At 38.2% G+C, this 20225-nt stretch overlaps 1 protein-coding gene across 5 annotated transcripts in view; it reads left to right on the forward strand.

Annotated features, from left to right (window-relative positions):
* LOC127446797 (guanine nucleotide exchange factor DBS-like) overlaps window positions 1–20225 on the forward strand; it is an 86556-nt gene that overhangs the window by 61311 nt on the left and 5020 nt on the right. For all 5 annotated transcript variants that reach the window (XR_007898249.1, XM_051708012.1, XM_051708013.1 and 2 more), the window contains 4 exons: window positions 29–121; window positions 284–362; window positions 496–553; window positions 634–752. Coding sequence is in view for 4 of the 5 variants with exons in the window: in XM_051708012.1 (XP_051563972.1) it covers window positions 29–121; window positions 284–362; window positions 496–553; window positions 634–752 (349 nt within the window). In the remaining variant the exon portion in view is untranslated. The remainder of the gene's footprint in view (window positions 1–28; window positions 122–283; window positions 363–495; window positions 554–633; window positions 753–20225) is intronic.

Here is a 20225-nt window from a genome sequence, read left to right on the forward strand (position 1 = left end):
TTTGTGTTCTCTCTTCTGTCTGTATTAGATGAGTGCTATTGGAATAACAGAGCATGCTAAAGGGGACAGCAAGAAGTTTGAGATCTGTTCCAGTTCAAGGGATGAGGTATACACAGTACAGGTGAGTATAGGAGTGTGGGTGTTTGTATCTGGGAGTGGAGGACATAGAGACTTTAAGTTAAAATTTCTATTGAAGAGGTCATGTTCCATGTGTTAAGTATGCACTGACCAAATGTCATGTCTCGGGTTTATATGTGGCTCTCTGATATATGTGGTCATGTAGGCCTTGTCTGAGGATGTTAAGACCATGTGGGTTACAGAAATCCGGAAACTTTTAACAGGACAGCTGGAGGCCTGCAAAGGTATGAGGTTGGTTTTTAGGTTGGTTTGGAAATAAATAGGAGGCGAATGGGTAATAAAATGAGATGCATTTCAAAAGATGACTTTTGCAAAATAAAAATCTAACACAAAGATGGTTCAAATTGTTTTATGCAGAAGCAAGTCAGCCGAAGCCTCCTGATCAGTTCACCTCAAATACAAGCTCAACTAACAGGTACGCCCACACAAACTCACATCTACGGTTTGAAGATCATTTGAAAAAAATTCACAACATAAAATTCTTCGTGTCTTCAGACTGGTAAAAAATGATAGTAATCATAGGAGTGGAGGAGTGGAAAAACAAAAGACTGAGGAAGAAAGAGGCAAAGATCTTGAGAACATCCCAGAACCCAGAATGACAGAAAGAACAAAAGGTAAGGGGAAAAAGATTCTTTTAAAATGTTGTTCCTGCCTATTAAAGGAATGTTCTGGGTTCAGGACAAATTAAAGGAATAGTTCACCCAAAAATGAAAATTTGCTGATAATTTGCTCACTCTCAGGCCATCCAAGATGTATCTGAGTTTAATTCTTCATAAAAACAGAATTTAAGATTTTTAGGATTTCATTTCAGGCCTCCTCCTCTAAACAATGCAAGTGAATGTACTCCATTTTTTTATGGTTCAAAATGCATATTTAGGGTGCATCAAAATAATCCACACGACTCCAGTCGACAAATAAAGTTCTTTTGAACCCAAACGATTGATTATTTTTAGAAACAAAACAATACTTGCATACTTCTTAACTACAAATGTTCGCTTCCGTACATCTCTGTGACGTGCGCTCATGAGAGGGATGGCATAAGCTCGTTGGTAAGGTGACGTGTCTCGTGGGAGGAGGAGTCAGGAAGCGCGTCATTGTTTACAATAGAAACTTGCACAAACCAAGTGCCGTTCACAAACCTAAACAGTCCAAAACCATTTCAAAACAATATAAAATAAAGTAAAAACTAATTTCCAAATAATAATAAAAAAATATTTTCTTTAGCAGAAATATATAGGCTATATGACTGTCAGGAAATCAAGACACACAAGTTGTATTTAGTGAAACCAAGTGCGAGAGCGTTTACTGAGATTCACAGGATTTACAGGGCTTACACAGTGAGATCAATGGTACAGGTGATATTGTGGAATATTTTTATCAATTAAATATAAATTAATCAAGTATAATCAATGTGAATATAGACATTTTATTCTACAATTATTTCTGATGGTATAGCATGTATTTTACTGTGTGTGTGTAGAGGCCTGTGGGAAGGATGCCACTCAAAATGGAATGTGTGATCACATATGGTACTCATATATGGTAAACTTGAGTCTCATGTTTTGACACTAGAGAAAATATAGGATAAGGCCCCATAAAAAGGTTCCAGATGGAGAGGGTCCTCTCTCATAGTTTAATGTTCTCTAAACAGACTGAAGACACAGAACAAAATGTATGGGGTGTATTGGTCACGCCCTAGGTGAATATGTGTATATAGGCCTGTTTGAATACAGAAAGTCAGTTGTGCTGGGAGCAACTCGGCTTTGCTATCTCTGATAATAAAGTCTATCTTCTGGCATCAAAACCCCAAGACTTCAAGAGTGATGTTTCACAGAGGTAGCAGAAGCCACAACAATATCACAGAAGAGAAGCTTCACAAATTAAAGAAGAGGTAACAAGCAAAACAACAGGGTAAACACTAAACAGATATCGACGAAGATCAAGAGCAAATACAGACAGGTAAATAAACACTGCGAGTGAAGTGGCGTGAAGGTGAGTTATTTATGCAGGCAGTGATGAGCGAATGAATTGAGTGCAGGTGCGGTGAATTAGAAATCGGGTGATGACATTCCTGAGTTCGCTGGAAAACAGCACGGGCACAGCTGATGAATTCATATATCGACCCTTTGTTTCTTTCGATGGTCTGAAATCTTCAGGGGTAAAATGTTCACTGCGCACCCTCCAATATTTGAGAGAATGTAGGGGTGTACTGATATCCAGGTTCAGCACGATAAGCCAGAGATTCAATCTCTCATGATCATGTATAGGCAATCGATGAAAAGATAATATTTTTCCCGCCGTGCATTTTCATTGGGGTTTCTGAAGGTTGAAGCATCCAGGATACATACGCCAAATGACTGTTTTTTACTATACACTTATACAAATGCAAAGACAATTAAACTTTTGTATAGTGATCCTTCTCTTGTAAACAATGACGCGCTTCCTGCCTCCTCCTCCACGTGAAGTGTAACCTTACCAACGAGCTTACGTCATCCCTCTCATGAGTGCGCATCACAGAGATGTACGGAAGTAAACATTTGTAGTTAAAAAGTATATAAGTATTGTTTTGTTTCTAAAAATAATCAATCGTTTGGATGGCCTGAGGGTGAGTAAATTTTCATTTTTGGGTGAACTATTCCTTTAAGCCCGGTGCAAACTGTTCGATTTTGGCCACGATTCTGCCGTCTGAGACAAATTTTGGGAATCCTAAAAGATTTCTGTCATTGTAGGGCAAAATCAGCAATCTTACAATGTTCAGTGTGACATGTTCACCAACAGCCGATTAATAGCCTTTACGATGATCTTTAGCTTTCAACTAAGTTCTGGCAGTGTCAGAAATTTTGCATCGCAGCTGTATAGTGTGACTGCTATTAGGATGGCCAGATGAGAAAGTCCACTCCTCTCTCGCACCCCAATACACTTCGAAAGAAACCTGCTCTGCGTCTGCACCATAGCAACATTTGTGCCCAGTTATCACTCTACTCTAGCTCTTTCTATGTTTCTTTTTTCATTTTATATAAAAAGTTTTAATAAATAAATAAGCAGAAAATACTTGGAGAAAATGTAACACTTCAACAATATGAAAGCATTATTCCCTGAATTAAATAAATACAGAGCTTACAAAATGAAAAATGATTGTATTTTCTTAACAATTTTTTTTCTTTACATTTATCATGCATTTTCTTTACAACTTTATTTTAATTACTATTTTACTTTTAATACATTTATTTTAAACATCTGTAACCTTCTTTAGTTAAGATTCACACCACTACAATTTTATTAAAAAAAAAGTTTGAACAATTTATATTGGTAAGTATTCATGGGACGTTTTAATCCAAATCAGCAGATGCAATTGAATACAATTATAGAAATCTATGTCATGTTTGTGCATTATCCATAGGGAATTTGCAAGTGCGATATATTATTAGCCTCTATGAATTTTCTCAATTTTGCGTGGCCAAAAGGTTACTAATCTAGAGGAGAAAGACATACTATAATCCATCTTTTTTGTTTTCTCATATGTGAACAGAGAAGTTTGTCATTTTTCTGGCCACAAATCTTTTTATTTCCACAATTAATATTTACTTGAGGTAGCTAATTATTACTGTAGGCTACCTCCCGCACTCGCGTTCATTCTCAACATCTGTAATTTTTGTATTTGAAGCAGGCTGTCTTATTATAGGCCTATTTGACAAAATCCATCTTTCTTTTTATATGTTAGCCCAGGGGTTCTCAACGGGGCCATTCAAAGGATGCCAGGGGGCGCTGAGAGCAAATTAGTAGAGAGGGGGTTGTTAGGTTACAAATGGGGGGTGTTTATCAGTCATAATAATCAAATTTATCGTCAAGTCCCTCTTTACATTAAAACATTTATCTAGACTTGCGGGTGTTCATCAAAAAAAGGTTGAGAACCACTGTGTTAGCCTATGCTCGTGATGGAGTGGTATTGGAGCAATGGAAATGCTGATGTCCTGACTTTCAGAAACAAAATGCTCCCCTGGGGCCGGCAAATCTCACCATTTCGCTTCTATTCCACAACGCTCCCGTAACGTGAGTCACGTTCACTGATCGGGGACGACTGGGACCACAGTCGGCTAGGATGTGTATCGTACAGTCTGACATAATGTCGCACAGTGTGCCATGGAGATATCAATGCGTTCATATTGTATAGCCTGACAAGCAACAATCTTAAAGGACTGTAAAAATCCTACAGTGTATAGCAGGCTTTAAGCTAAATTGACAGCATTTGTGGCATAATGTTGATTACCACAAACATTTATTTCGACTCGTTCCTCCTTAAAAAAAAAAAAAAAAGCAAAAATTGAGGTTACAGTGATGCTCTTACACTGAAAGTGAACGTGGCCAATTTTTGGAGGGTTTAAACACAGAAATGTTTATATAAAAACATTTGCAATAATTCTTCTGTCAAAACTTGTGTATTGTTTGAGCTGTGAAGTTGTTTAAATTATCATTTTTTACAGTCGTTTTAGGGTTTATTGACTACATTGTCATGGTAACAAAGTTGTAAAATTGTCTATAACTACACAGAAAAGGTTTATAAGTGATTTTATCACACTAAAATCATATTTACATGCATATCCTTTATGTCTTGTGGCTATACTTTTGAAAAAGTGAGTATTTCAATGTTAAATGTTAAATTGGCCCCCATTCACTTCCATTGTAAGTGCTGGAACCCCGATTTTTGCGTTTATTTAATTTTTTTAAGAAAAATACGTTTTTGTGGTAATCGACATTATGCCACAGATGCTTTTGATTGAGCTTAACTTGTATTGAACCCAGAATATTCCTTTAAAGATATAGTTTGACCCAAAAAATTAAAATTGTTTCATCTTGTACTCACTGTCATGTAACTTACAACCCTGTATGGAGATATTTAGCAGAATGTCCAAGCTGTTTTTTCCATACAGTAAAAATGGACAGTAAGGCAAGGCAAGTTTATATATATAGCACATTTCATACACAATGGCAATTCAAAATGCTTTACATAAAAATTATTTTAAAATATATATATAAAATACATTAAAAAACTTTTAATCAATTAAGAACAAGAATTAAGAATAAAAAGTAATAAGATCAATTTAAAAAAGTAAAAATTATTAAAATGAATAAAAAAGAAAAAGAATACAGAAATAAAATGATGCAGTGCAATCAGTAAGCGCAGCACAGTGCTCAGTGAATAAATGCACAACAGATGTGTTTTCAGTCTGGATTTGAATGTGGCTACAGTTGGAGCACACCTGACCTCTTCTGGAAGCTGGTTCCAGCTGCGGGTGGCATAATAGCTAAACGTTGTCTTACCTTGTTTTGAGTGAACCCTTGGTATTTCTAACTGACTAGATCCTAATGATCTGAGAGGTCTGATAGGTTTATTCAACAAGCATATCTGCAGTGTATTTAGGTCCTATGCCATTGAGTGATTTATAAACGAGTAATAGTACTTTAAAATCAATTCTAAACATAACTAGAAGCCAGTATAAAGACATGAGGACTGGAGTAATATGCTCAGATTTTTTGGTTCGAGTAAAAATCCTGGCAGCAACATTTTGAATAAACTGCAGATGTCTAATGGTCTTCTTGGGAAGATCGTTGAGAAGTCCATTGCAGTAACCCACCCTACTGGTGATGAAAGCATGAACAAGTTTTTCTATGTCTTAACTGGATACAAAACATCTAATTCTCACTATTTTTAGTTGATAGTAGGCTGATTTAGTTATTGATTTGATGTAACTGCTGAAACTAAGGTCTGACTCCAAAATGATACCAAGTTTCCTTACTTGATTTTTTGTCTTTAGACCCCTGGAGTCAAGGTATGTGTTCACCTTGAGAATTTCACTTTTGTTGCCAAATACAATGACTGCCAAATTAACTGAAGGAAGTTTTGGCAAATCCAACTGTTAATTTCATCAGTGTACAGGCACAGATTGTCTATGGGGCTGTAGTCATTTGGCAATAGGGCTAGGTAAATCTGGGTGTCATCTGCATATGGTAAGCAATTTGGTTCTTTTTCATAATTTGGTCTAGTGGGAGCATATACAGATTGAACAGGAGCAGTGCACGAATTGAGCCTTGTAGAACTCCACACGTCATAGATGTCCACTTAGATTCATAGTTCCCTTAGTTCACATAGTAGCCCCTCCCTTCTAAATATGACCTGGACCGTCCCAGAGAGCCCTACCCAGTTTTCCAATCTGTCTAGGAGAATGTTGTGGTCAACAGTGTCAAAGGCAGCACTGAGATCTAGTAATTCCAGTACTGATATTATGCCTGAATCAGTATTTAGCCAAATATCATTATGTATCTTTATGAGTGCCGTCTCTGTGCTGTGATGTGGTCGGAAACAAGACTGGAAATTGTCCAAGTAGCCATTCGAGTTAAAGAACTTGTTCAGCTGATTGAAAACAACACTGCATGAAAAGAGCTGTATTCGGACCAGTAGACTCCTGTATAAACCGCTCAATTTTGGACATATTCAGAAATCTACTGGCCTGGAGTCTCAAATTCCACAGGGCCGTGTACATCCGATTATATACCATTTTGGATGTATAGTGACTGACGATTCCTTCCGTGTTATGGCCATTTGATGCCATGGTAAGTAATCCTCTTAAGTTGTCTGTCAGGAGACTCTTTCACACCTGAGAGTTACATTTGCATTTCTCACCTTTTAGATAAAATGATCACCTCTGTTGGTCATTTATCTCAAACTGGATTGGCTGCCCTTAAACTTAACCTACCCTTAAATATTGACAACAATTGTTCACTGCATACACTGTCTTTCATTTTATTGGTTACTATTTATTTAGCACGTCCCTAAATATTGACGGCTAATTGGCCACTGCATGCATTAGCTTTCATTTTATGGGTTAAACCTAAAACTTACCCCACGCAATCCCAAACATCATTTAGGTTATGCCTCTTATTACAGGCTTTTAATCGATGTTGACATAAATGCTGAGACAATAATTGGGTTAAAATATCTTTATTTAAATTGAAATCATGAAATATACAAAATCTACAAATAAAATGTGCAAACATCTGAAACACATTGTGAAGCTTCAATTAGAGTTCAGTAAATGAACTGGCATCTGACTCTGTCACTTGTCATCACAAGAAAGTTATCATTTCTAGTATAGTGTGGGTCTGCATCAAGTCTCTTCTGTAGATCCTGGAACAGATCTTCTCAAAGCTGCTAGTTTTACAACCCACACTGCACAGACAACACCATCTTCTTCATCAGACATCATGTCCACAGAATACACAATACGCCTGTGTCTGTCTTTGTTGACCTAGTCTCCAGCAACTGCAAAACACAACAGTAATTTAACCACTGAAAACACCCACTTAAAGAACTCCTAACACTAACAACATATGCATTAAAATTGTTACATCAACTGTACAGTATAATATATTTTAAACTTCTCTCTCTTTGCCACAATCTTGATTGAGTTTCTCAGCTCTGCCTAGCCTCATAAGTCTTGCAGGATGTTTAAAAGACATAAAATATTGTTAGTAACAGAAGACTGGATAGGTAAACCAACATAAAAATGGAAAAAAGATTGCAACAACAGTTTGAATTTGACCTTTTATAATCTCTGAAGATGAGTTGAGTCTGGTCGTGTGGGAAAAATTATTCTGTGGAAAAGAGAAACCATTATGTGAGAGATTATGATGCAGTTAAAATCCTATTAAATAAAATATTGGTATTTAATACAGTATAAATCATCTGTTTTTCCTGGTTAGTGGATTATATTAATGAAGATTCTTCTTTGGATGTTGCAGTCTGACAGTCTGTATCATCTGTAGGTGTGTTTGAAATGACTCAAATCTGACCAGAGATCAGAACAACACAAGTCTGTGCATGAGGGGGTGGGGTGTGAGGTGGAGGTGTGTATGTGGGGATGGGGGTGGGGAGGGGTCAGTCATGAATATTCAACAATTGGGGAGACCGGGGCTAGTTGTTACACTTGTTTCTCCAGTAAATATTTCTCAGAGTAGGTTTATTTTTTAAAGTCTTTTCTGTATGGACACAGACTTTAAAGCTTTCCCAGCTGAAATAACCAGCATTGCTGGTCAAATCAAATCAAATCACTTTTATTGTCACACAACTATATACACAAGTACAATAGTGTGTGAAATTCTTGGGTGCAGTTCCGAGCAACATAGCAGTCATGACAGTGATTTACAATAAACTTCAGATTTACACAACACAATTTAAAATCTAATATACACATAATTACACAACACAATATACAAATAATAACATACAAATGTACAGTATACAATACACACAATATAGAATACAAATTATATAATAAAAAATAGTATATATAGTATATATAAAATGTACAGTAGGTTGTATTGTACTGTATTGACATTCAGGCTGTCGGTTGATGGTCAGTTGCCAGTGTGTTGTTAAGAAAGAATATAATTTATGACAGTCCAGTGTGAGATAATAAGATTAATAAGTGGAGTGCTGATGTACACTACCGGTCAAATGTTTTGAAACACTCATTCTTTATTATAATTTTTTTTCTTCACATTTTAGAATAATAGTAAAGTCATCAAAACTATGGAATAACAAATGGAGCTATGGGAATTTGGATTATTAACAAAATCCAAAATAAATCAAAACTGTGTTATATTTTAGCATCTTCAAAGTAGTCACCCTTTGCCTAGAATTTGCAGACATGTACTCTTGACATCTTCTTGAGGTATCACCCTGGGATGCTTTTTAAACAGTATTGGAGTTCCCATCTATTTTGGGCACTTATTGGCTGCTTTTCTTTATTATTTGGTCCAAGTCATCAATTTCAAAAAATACATTTTTATTTTTATAAAATTTTAGTTTTATAATGAAATCAATTAATATGGTGGCACAATTATATTTTTGTCTACAAAACTAATTTCAAACAGTTAAGCATACACCTTCAGATCAAAAGATTTTTAAGATCATGTGAAACATTTCAGTCAAGTGTTTCAAAACTTTTGACCGGTAGTGTATATTGATCGTGAGAGATCAAGAGTTCAAAAGTCTGATTGCTTCGGGGAAGAAGCTGTCATGAAGTCGGCTGGTGCGGGTCCTGATGCTGCGATACCGCCTGCCTGATGGTAGCAGTGAGAGCAGCCCATGGCTCGGGTGGCTGGAGTCTCTGATGATCCTCCGAGCTTTTTTCACACACCGCCTGGCATATATGTCCTAGAGGGAGGGAAGCTCACCTCCGATGATGTGTCTGGCAGTTCGCACCACCCTTTGCAGGGCTTTGCGGTTGTGGGCGGTGCTATTGCCGTACCAGGCGGAGATGCAGCCAGTCAGTATGCTCTCTACAGTGCTGGTGTAGAACCATGTGAGGATGTGGCGGTTCATTCCAAACTTCCTCAGCCATCTCAGGAAGAAGAGGCGCTGATGAGCCTTCTTAACAACGGCCTCAGTGTGGACAGACCATGTGAGTTCCTCAGTGATGTGGACACCGAGGAACTTGAAGCTGCTCACTTTCTCCTCTGGTGCTCCATTGATGGTGATGGCTGTGTTCTCTTTCTCTTCTCCTGAAGTCCACCACAAGCTCCTTTGTCTTGCTTACGTTGAGGGAGAGGTTGTGCTCTTGACACCATTGTGTCAGAGTGTGCACCTCCTCTCTGTAGGCTGTTTCATCATTGTCAGTGATCAGACCTACCACCGTCGTATCATCAGCAAAAAGTCATGTGTGTACAGGGAATACAGGAGTGGGCTGAGAACACAGCCCTGTGGGGCTCCAGTGTTAAGGGTCAGTGATGAGATGTTACTACCCATTCTAACCACCTGGCGTCTGCTTGACAGGAAGTCCAGGATCCAGCTGCACAGCGAGCTGTTTAAGCCCAGAGCCCGGAGTTTCACATCAAGCTTGGAGGGCACTATGGTGTTGAATGCTGAGCTGTAGTCTACAAACAGCATTCTCACATAAGTGTTCCTTTTTTCCAGGTGGGAGAGAGCAGTGTGTATTGTAGATGCAATGGCATCATCAGTGGAGCAGTTGTTGCGGTAAGCAAACTGAAATGGGTCCAGTGAGGGAGGCAGCACAGAGCAGATGTAATCTCTGATTAGTCTCTCAAAGCATTTGCTGATGATGGGGGTCAGAGCAACAGGACGCCAGTCATTTAAGCAAGTGATTTTGGATTGCTTTGGTACAGGCACAATGGTGGACGTTTTGAAGCATGTGGGGACCACAGACAAGGAGAGGGAAAGGTTGAAAATGTCCGTAAAAACACCAGCCAGTTGGTTCGCACACGCTCTGATGACGTGGCCCAGAATGCCATCTGGACCCGCAGCTTTACGGATATTCACCCGTCGGAAGGATCGGTTTGCATCCGCTACAGAGACGGAGAGTGAACTAACCTCTGTAGCTTCGGCCGCGAGAGCTCTCTCCATGAGGGCGGTGTTATTTCCCTCGAAACTAGCATAAAAATTATTTAGCTCATCCGGGAGAGAGGCAGCGGTGTTCACAGCGGAGTTTTTATTCCCTTTAAAGTCCATGATGTTATTAATTCCCTGCCACATGCTTCTAGAGTTGGTGGTGTTAAACTGTCCTTCAATCTTGTCCCTGTACTGGCGTTTGGCTGCTCTGATAGTTTTGCGGAGGGCATAACTGGCTTGTTTATGCTCTTCCGCATTCCCGGAATTAAAAAATTCCCAGAGTTCCGTGCATCAAGTGCCGCGTGAACATCGCTATTAATCCAAGGTTTCTGGTTGGGGTAGATCCGTATTGTTTTGGTCGGAACAACATCCTCTACGCACTTTCTAATGAAACACATTACGCTATCAGCGTAAAGCTCGATGTCGTCATCAGTGGTGGACTGGAACATCTCCCAGTCCGCGTGATCAAAACAGTCTTGTAGCGTAGAGTCTGATTGGTCCGACCAGCACTGGATCGTTCTGAGGATGGGTGCTTCCTGTTTCAGTTTCTGCCTGTAAGCGGATTTGCCAAATGGTGGGCAGGGGAGGGAATTGTAGCCATCCTGGAAGGGAGAGTAGCAATGGTCCAAAACCCAGTCCCCTCGTGTGTTGAAACTGATGTGTTGGTAGTATTTCAGTACTATTGACTTGAAGTTGGCTTTGTTAAAGTCCCCGGTCACAATGAACGCAGCCTCAGGGTGCGCGGTTTCCTGCTCACTTATACTCCCATACAGTTCCTTGAGTGCCCGGTCTGTGTCGGTTTGTGGCGGGATGTACACAGCTGTGATAATGACCGCTGTTAATTCCCTCGGTAGCCAGAATGGTCGACACAGAAGCATGAGAAATTCCAGATCAGGAGAGCAGAAAGACTTGATAGAATGTATGTTCCTCTGATCACACCAGGATTTGTTGATCATAAAACATACTCCACCACCTCTGCTTTAACCTAAGAGGTCTTTTGCGCTGTCCGCTCGGTGCACAGAGAACCCAGCGGGTTTAATTGCTGAGTCCGGAATCTCCGCAGACATCCAAGTTTCTGTAAGGCAGATAATGCAGCAGTCCCTCATCTCTCGTTGGAAAGAGATCCACGCTCTCAGCTTGCTGAGCTTGTTGTCCAGAGACTGAACATTTACCAGTAGAATACTGGTTAGCGGGGGTCGATTTGCACGACGTCTTACTATGATGAGAAAGGCGGCTCTATTTCCCCTTTTCCTAATGCGTTTCTGCGGCCGGGCTGCCCAGACAAAGGGCTCCGCTGGTGTGTTTGTAAACAGTGGGTCGGCATCGAGGAATTTGAAGTCTGGTTTACGGTGTGTAATTGCAGAACCAATGTCCAAAAGTGTTTGTCTGTCATAGACAATAAGGCAGACAACATCCAAGATAAAAAACATAAGAATTGTAAACAAAACAAACAAAAAACTACAATGTTGTGTTGGAGCTCGCAACAGAGCAGCCATACTCGGTGTCATCTTGAGTATATTGGTCAACAGCTTATGTTGTGTTTTGGGTGCTGGTCAGCCAGCATGGGATGTTAGTGTGCTGGTGTCTCCACCAGGCTTTTAAACTAACTTAAGCCAAGCTTACACTACATAACTTTGCAGTCGGCATCCTGCGACTCACAGTCTGGTTTTTCGTCATGCTGGTGCGAACACTTCAGGACTGTAGTGTATCAACAACACAACCATTCGTCCCCGACTGAGACCATGTGTACACCTGGTATTAAGATGAGTTTTGGCTGATCCGATCACAAATGTACTTGTGATACATCACCGTTACACCTGGTCGTCTCATTTGACCACTTGTGTTCGGATTTCGAGGAGAGAGTCTTTGAAAGAAAACGGCTAAAAACCGGCGCACAGTTTCTCTTAATATTTCTGGCTCGCTCCCGTTTTACACGTATTTGCTATAATTTGCAAAGGAAAAAAATTAAAACAGCTGAAAATAATAAAGACAGTGGGTAGGGAGATGTGGATGATTTTTTTATTTTATATTCTAGTTATTTTTTGTCTTCTGTTACCCAAATCTTGCTCTTTCAACAAACATGAAAGAACGGCTCATGTCCATTTTTCTATTTGCAAAAGGAAACATTTAAGAAAAGCAGATTAAAATAATAAAGACAGAGGGTATAGGGAGATGTGGGTGAAGTTGAATTGTATTATATTCTAATTATTTTTTGTCTTCTGCTTCTGCTTCTACCTTGCCCTCCTCTTGCACTCTCTCTCTATTTCATTGGCTGTGGCTCATTGTCATCTCTCACTCATCGGGACAGTGCGCACACATGACGACAAGACGTCTAGATATCAGGCCGTTCAGGACTCATCTCGGCCTGTTGCAGTAGTGCACACACAACAAGACCTTTTGTCGTGAGATCCGAGACTTCTCGTCGCAGACCAGTCACCAACTCAAAACAAAGGAGATGAGCTCGAGTCGTATAGTGTCCACTAGCCATTAACCAGATTCATCAGAATGACCATGCTGGTCAGGCAGCTTTACCTGCTAGTTTTCGATGGTGAGAAGCATGTCTATGCTAGTCCACCAACTAGACCAGCACCAAACCAGCATAACCAGCCTAGACCAACATGGGAATTGCATTGGGAATTGCATACTGGTTAAGCTGGTCTTTTTAGCAGGGTTGGATGCAAAAAAAGCTGTTGAACACCTCCACGTTATATAAAGATACACGTTGCAGAACACATTGACCTAACCACAATGGTAACACGGTTGCACCCTCATCCAAACCCTGTGGAGGTATGGAGTTTGCAGGGCACACAGACTAACTCTCCAGCAATGTTTCTACCTGTGGAACGTATGACAGGCAAATGTGTACTTAGGAATTCATCTGTGCAGTTAAGCCAGAAAAAGAGAAGGTATTAATAGTAATACCACTGTACACAATGGTTGAGCTTAAGGCCTATATGATTTCTAAAGTTTTCATGTTGGTTTTTTATGGATATGTCTGATTATTATAGATTAAATAGTTTGCATTCAATTTCTTCAGTACCTGTAGTTTGTCAAAAAATAAATAAATAAATTCATTATAAACTGTTATCCTATTTTCTGCAATACAGTTTGGTTGAAACTTCTTGACCAAGTGATCATGGCTATTGACCAAATGCTTTAGGCAGTTGTTATGAATGATCCATTAGCGATTTAAATTAACTATTATGTCAGCACAACGGTAACAGTGAAGGTGTTAGAACTTGGAGTTGTTGTGCTCAAACTAATCAAAATAATTTGGCTTCAGGTGTGTAGAGCCAAAAAGAGTGAGTCAAAAATCAAAAGTTGCTAACCGCACACTGAATTGCAAAACAGACTAAAAAGGGTCTAGCAAAAAGATATAACTTTATTAAATTTGCATCCTAAAAAAATGTGCAAAGTGAATTAAAAGCCAGACCAACAAAGAGAGCAGACGTTTCAGTGCTTTCTTCAATGCTCATGTTGTAAATGATGTTCACCCATTTTAACAAGTCTTAATTGAAAATTGCAACCAGGTGGGCCTAAAGAGTTAACAAGGATAGAACATAAATAGACAAAAAATTTACTGAAGTGGAATCTAGAATCAACAGGGTCCAAGGGTGTAGACACAAAACAAAATCACAATACAAAATTGTAAAAAACAGGAAAGATCGTGTTCTTCATTCATACCACTTGGAGCTAAAGATTTAAGTACAAAAACCCAAAAAGCCTCCCTCTGTAACAATTTCTTATCTCTGTCTCCACCTCTCCTATGAGGTAAAATCCTCTCGATGCCCAGGAATTTCAAATCTGACAACGAATGTTTAGCCAAATTAAAATGATGAAAAATTGGAGATGTATCATCTTGTCTTCTAATAGCACTCATATGTTCAATAATTCTTGTGCGTAATACACGTTTAGTTTTGCCTACATATAGCAAAGGACGTGAACAAATTGTTATATAAATGATATATGTAGTTCTACATATAATCAGTTGTCTGATCTTGTAATTTCTCAATGTATGAGGATGTGTGAACGAACTGCATTTAACATATTGAGAACAAGATGTACAGTTGTTACAAGGAAAATTATCCTGGGCATCAACAAGGGTAGTTGGAGGAGAGATATAAGTATCTGCATGAACAAGTTCATCCCACAAATTGGAGCTCCTAGAAAACACACAAAGTGGTGGATCATTAAATACATTCAGTAACTGAGAATCACTTCGAATGATGTGCCAGTGACTATTGATGACCTTTTTAACATCATCACTCAAAGGACTAAAAGTAGATTAAAAGACACATGAGAAATTCTTGTTTCTGTGCTCTTTCCAGTTACAAAATTGGTCCCCTGTTCACCTAAGTCACGAACCTGCTGGAGTGAGGTGTCCAACCATTCATTAGGATATCCTCGTGATTTAAAGTCACCATATAATATCTGAGCTTTACTCTCAAAATCTTCTTTTCTCGAACAGATTCGATAAAATCATGTAAACTGACTATAGGGCAAACCATGTTTAAGAGAGGTGGGATGAGCACTCTTAGCATGTAAAAGATGTTTTTATCTGTGTCTTTTCTATAATGTGAAGAGACAGTTTGTCCATTCAAAATTGAGATACAGCAATCCAAAAAGCTGACACTGGTAGCACTAATCTGATGTGTAAACTTAATTGAGGATCTTAAACAATTGATGTATAAGGCAAATGCTTCAAATCCTTTTCTGAGCCTTTGTAAATAACAAAACAATCATCAATATATCGCTTAAAATAATATTTTCAGCAAAAGGATTGTTCTAAAAGATATAATGGTCCTCCGAATAACCCAAATATAAATTAGCATAATCTGGAGCCTCTATGGTCTATTTTTGCAGTTCATGGCTGTACCCTCAATCTGCAAATAATATTTGTTCTTAAATAAAAAAATAGTTCTTGGTGAGTACCAATTTAGCCATATCAATGATGAACTTAGTTGGAAGATAGTCCTCATCTATCTGTCGGTAAAGAAAATATTTAAGGGCCAATAGACCCTCACTATGAGGAATATTGGTATATAAGGATGTTACATCCAAGCTAGTATCATATCATGTTCCACATTATTAATAGTGGAGAGACAGTAGAAAATCTGTTGTTTCTCTCAAATAGCTGGGAAGAGATGTAACTAAAGGTCTAAGGACAAAATCGACAAAATTAGAGAGTGGCTCAGTGAGACTATTATTGCCTGCTACTATGGGTCCACCAGGGATTAACCAGACTCTTGTGCACTTTGGGTAGAATATATAAGACAGGCCTTATTGGAGAGCGGTTGGTCAAGTGTCTTTCCTGTTTTTTATAATGTTTTATTTATTTATTTTTTTTATGTAATTTTGTTACAGTGGTGATTTTGTATTCTGATTTTGTTTTGTGTCTGCACCCTTGGATCCTGTTGATTCTAGATTCCACTTCGGTACTTTTTTTGTCTATTTAGGTTCTATCCTTGTTAACTCATTAGGCCCAGCTGGTTGCAATTTTCAATTAAGACTTGTTAAAATGGGTGAATGTCTTATACAATATGAGCACTGAAGAAAGCAATGTGCTGAAAAGTCTGCTCCCTTTGTTGGTCTGGCTTTTAATTCAGTTTGCACATTTTTTTAGGATGCAGATTTAATAAAGTTATATTTGTTTGCTAGACCCCTTTTAGCCTGTTTTGCAATTCAGTGTGTGGTTAGCAACTGTAGGTGTTGAAATTTTATGTAAAAAAAAAAAATACAGAAGTCTCTTAATTTTAAAATCATAGTTTTTTCTTAATGTCTGTCAAAAATGTCAAGTAAAATAACATAGTTATTATTGAATTAAATATCACCACTGTTAGGTTAACAATTTTTATTTTCAGGGTGTTTTATTTTTATTATTTTCTCCACCTTTTCTCCCCAATTTGGAATTCCCAATGTGCTCTAAGTCCTTGTGGTGGTGTAGTGACTTGCCTCAATCTGGGTGGTGGAGGATGAATCTCAGTTGCCTCTGCGTCTGAGACCTTCAATCCACGCATCTTATCATGTGGCTTGTTGAGTGCATTACCGTGGAGCCATAGTGTGTGTAGAGGCTTCACGCTATTCTCTGTGGCATCCATGCACAACTCACCACATGCCCCACTGAGAGCGAACCACATAATAAGGATCACGAGGAGGTTACCCCATGTGATTCTACCCTCCCTAGTAACCGGGCCAATTTGGTTGCTTAGGAGACCTGGCTGGAGTAGTTTAGTAGACCTGGCTGGAGTCACTCAGCATGCCCTGGATTCGAACTCGTGACTCCAGGGGTGGTAGTCAGCATCTTTACTCGCTGAGCTACCCAGGCCCCGTTTCAGGGTGTTTATTTTAGCATGTTCGTCTGTACAGTAATGTAGTTTGCTGTAGCCTACAATAAGCCAAACTTTCAGTTATTTGCCTTCCCCTGTACTTCAAAAACACAGTAAGCTTGAAGCACCTAACACCTTTCACTCACAATTGCCAGTCATTAACATATGAAAGGCCCTCACAGCAGGACTGCCATGTCGTCACATCCAGCAGAATTTACCCTTTACATGTCCGCTGAATTTAGGTATGTGGCTTTTTGTGGATGTTAACGGGCCACTTGTTACTTGGGTCCGTTTTTTTCCCTAATACATCTGACAAACTTGAAGATAAGTGGGATTTACTATTCCCTCATTTTTCCAGATTTGAGTCTTTTCATGCAGTGCAACCTTGTCAATGATCTTGCCTATGAAAGAAAGATTTGAGTTTGGTCTGTAGTTGTTTAATATAGAGTTATCCATATTGCTCTTTTTTAGAAGGGGCTTAACAACTGCAGTTTTCAGGGACTTCAGAAATGTGCCTGAAAGGAGTGAGGCATTGACTATTTCTAACAAATCTTTGTCGAAAAAGTTAAATGCTTTTTTGAAAAATGCAAACTGAAAGTGATCAGTTACATACATTTTTTTACATTAATAAATTACAAGTTTAAGTAAGAACTGTCAGATTTTGTACTACTCATGTATGTTTTTTTTCTTAACTTGAAATATTGACTAAGCTAACTCATGCATATTAATGGTACTTAACTTTAAATTGAACTCTTTGACTGAACTTAAATTCACCATGTAGGCTCAACTTAAAATATGTCATGTAGAGAGAACCTAGCTGGCACTAGTTAAAACAAACTAGTACAGTGAACGTTAGTATGCTTAATACATGCTAACTGGATAAACCATGCTTTGATTAACATAGCAATTGCTCAACAAGTATATCAATATACTGTAGAATGTCTTAATATTGTACCTGTCCTCAAGCTAATTTCAAGCTCCACTATTTACCGTAATGGTAACCCCACAAAAACTTATAACAGAAACTCTTCTAAACAACACAACAAACATTAAACTCTAACAAGTATCTCCCTTTACATTCATCTTGTACAAAGACACACTATACTTTATAACACTTCATTTTAACATTTACTCTCCCTGTCGAGTGTCATGTAAAGCATGCTGGGAAATAAAAATCCCCTTCCCAGTTTCAGTTAAATTTAAGTTCCTGTAAATTTAAAGAGAGAAGTTCATTAAACTCAAAACATTAAACAATTCAGTTTACTTAAAAGGTGTAAGTTTAGTGAACTCAAAGAGAAAGTTCTAAATACTCATCAAGGTTCATTTATTTGAACTAATTTGTATGATTTAATTTGTTCCTACTCAAAACAATTAATTATTTTGAGCATTAGGGTTTACAGTGTGAAGTAGTGAGTGTGGCCGTCAAAAAAAAGAAAAAGAAAAAAAGCATTATAAAAGTATCACAAAAACACTGTGAATGTAGTCAAAACAACTTGTTTGCTATATTCCAAGTCATTACACATTTCTCTGGAATACTTGGTTCTAAATGGTCAATGGCACCATCTAGCGCAGTGTTTCCCGAAAATTATCAGATTCCACAAAATAAATCAGGGCTCCGGACTGTGACTAATTTTTCAACCATTTTTCCTAACAGTTTGATTAAACTTTGCAAGAGGTTGCATTGGTGCAACTACAAAATTGGACTCTGACTATGCTCTGTCATTTTTTTTCCGTATGAGAAATATCAAATGGCAAATGTTCCAAACGCGAAAGGAAACAGCTTTACCCGGATCAGTTAGCACTGCTCAGTGGACAGATTAGCGCAGAGATATGCATTTACACGTGGACCGGTCTCGAGCGCTCAGCCGCGCAGATCATCATAAACAGAGCTGCGAGAATCACTGGCTGGGTCACGAATTCAGCATTGATTATTTGTTTAAAACCTCTATGAAAGCCCATAATGGGTCGATGATTAAACCAGATTAAAATTGTATTAAATGGCCCAAACATTCTAAACAGCATTGAAAAAGTATAAAGGAGAAATCTGCACAATGAACAGACAGAAATTGTAAGGTTTCAATCCACACATCACAGATATTAAAAAAAATATTTACCATGAACCTATATCAATATAGTAGTGAGAGAATACAATTTAATTTCAGAATGTGTTTTTCTTACGAAAAATGCCATAATTTGTTTTATGGTTACTGCTAATCATGGTTTTACTTATACTTTTGGTTACTATGATCTTATTGCAAATGCCACAGTTAAAACTATGGATACAATAGAACTTTCCTTCTGTGTAAAATCTTTTCTAATGCCCTCTGTATTGTAGAAAAAGGCTTTGTTTGTCTTCAGATGACTGTATTTTAATCATCAAGATCCTGATAAAAAGAAAGAAACCATGAAAGAAAACAAATTTTCTTTCAGTTGGACCGGCGACCAACTCAAGTGCAGGTGCGACCATTTGTAGAATTTAACACCGGTGCTACCACTCTTAAATGTTAGTCTGGAGCCATGTAAATATATAGATAAATAAAAAAAAATATTTGCTGTGGCATTGCGAGAATTAATTTGCAAGAACAAATCTAAAACTAAGATGCCAATTTTGTTGTTTTATTCATTACCCAATTAGCACTCTTGCCACCTGTGATCTCATTACCGTACCTATGTGACTTGCGTTTTTTGCATAGCTGAATTTCAAACATTATGAGTAAACACGCAACTAAAATGGACAGAAAACATGGAAGTTCTTGAAAAGACCTCAACACATAGCAACGATGGTTATGTGGGACAGTGGGATAGAGGTTATGTTATGATTGTTATGTGGGACAGTGGGATAGAGGTGTGCCATGGGATTTGGATGGCACACCTCTTTATTTAAATAGTGTGCCATGGCAGAAAAAAGGTTGGGAAACACTGATCTAGCGGTCTGATATTTCTAAGTAACAACCGCACATCCAGGGATTAAGACGTATCAGTCCAGTTTTCGGTTATTGCGAGTCATCTTTCCTAATTCTCGGATCACTGTGCGATCTCTACAAGTAAGCTAATAAAATAATTTCTACTCAAATCAGTATTTCATGTCCATTTATTTATTTATTTGGCAAGTTGTCTTGTAATAAGCTGGATAATGAGCAGTCAGTCATTATTTACAAAATAAACAGCTACAGAACACAAACCAGGGATGGAATTTGGCTGTTCAGTGATTTCTTTTTCCTCACATAATTACATTATTTCAATGCAAATCAATATTTTATGTACATTTATTTATTTGGTTAGTAGCCATGTAATAAGCAGGATAATATAGAGTCAGCCTTACTTATACGATAGCTTTGTGTGAGGAATTGAACGAA

The sequence above is a fragment of the Myxocyprinus asiaticus genome, chromosome 10 (assembly GCF_019703515.2).
Source record: "Myxocyprinus asiaticus isolate MX2 ecotype Aquarium Trade chromosome 10, UBuf_Myxa_2, whole genome shotgun sequence".
Taxonomy (NCBI): domain Eukaryota; kingdom Metazoa; phylum Chordata; class Actinopteri; order Cypriniformes; family Catostomidae; genus Myxocyprinus; species Myxocyprinus asiaticus.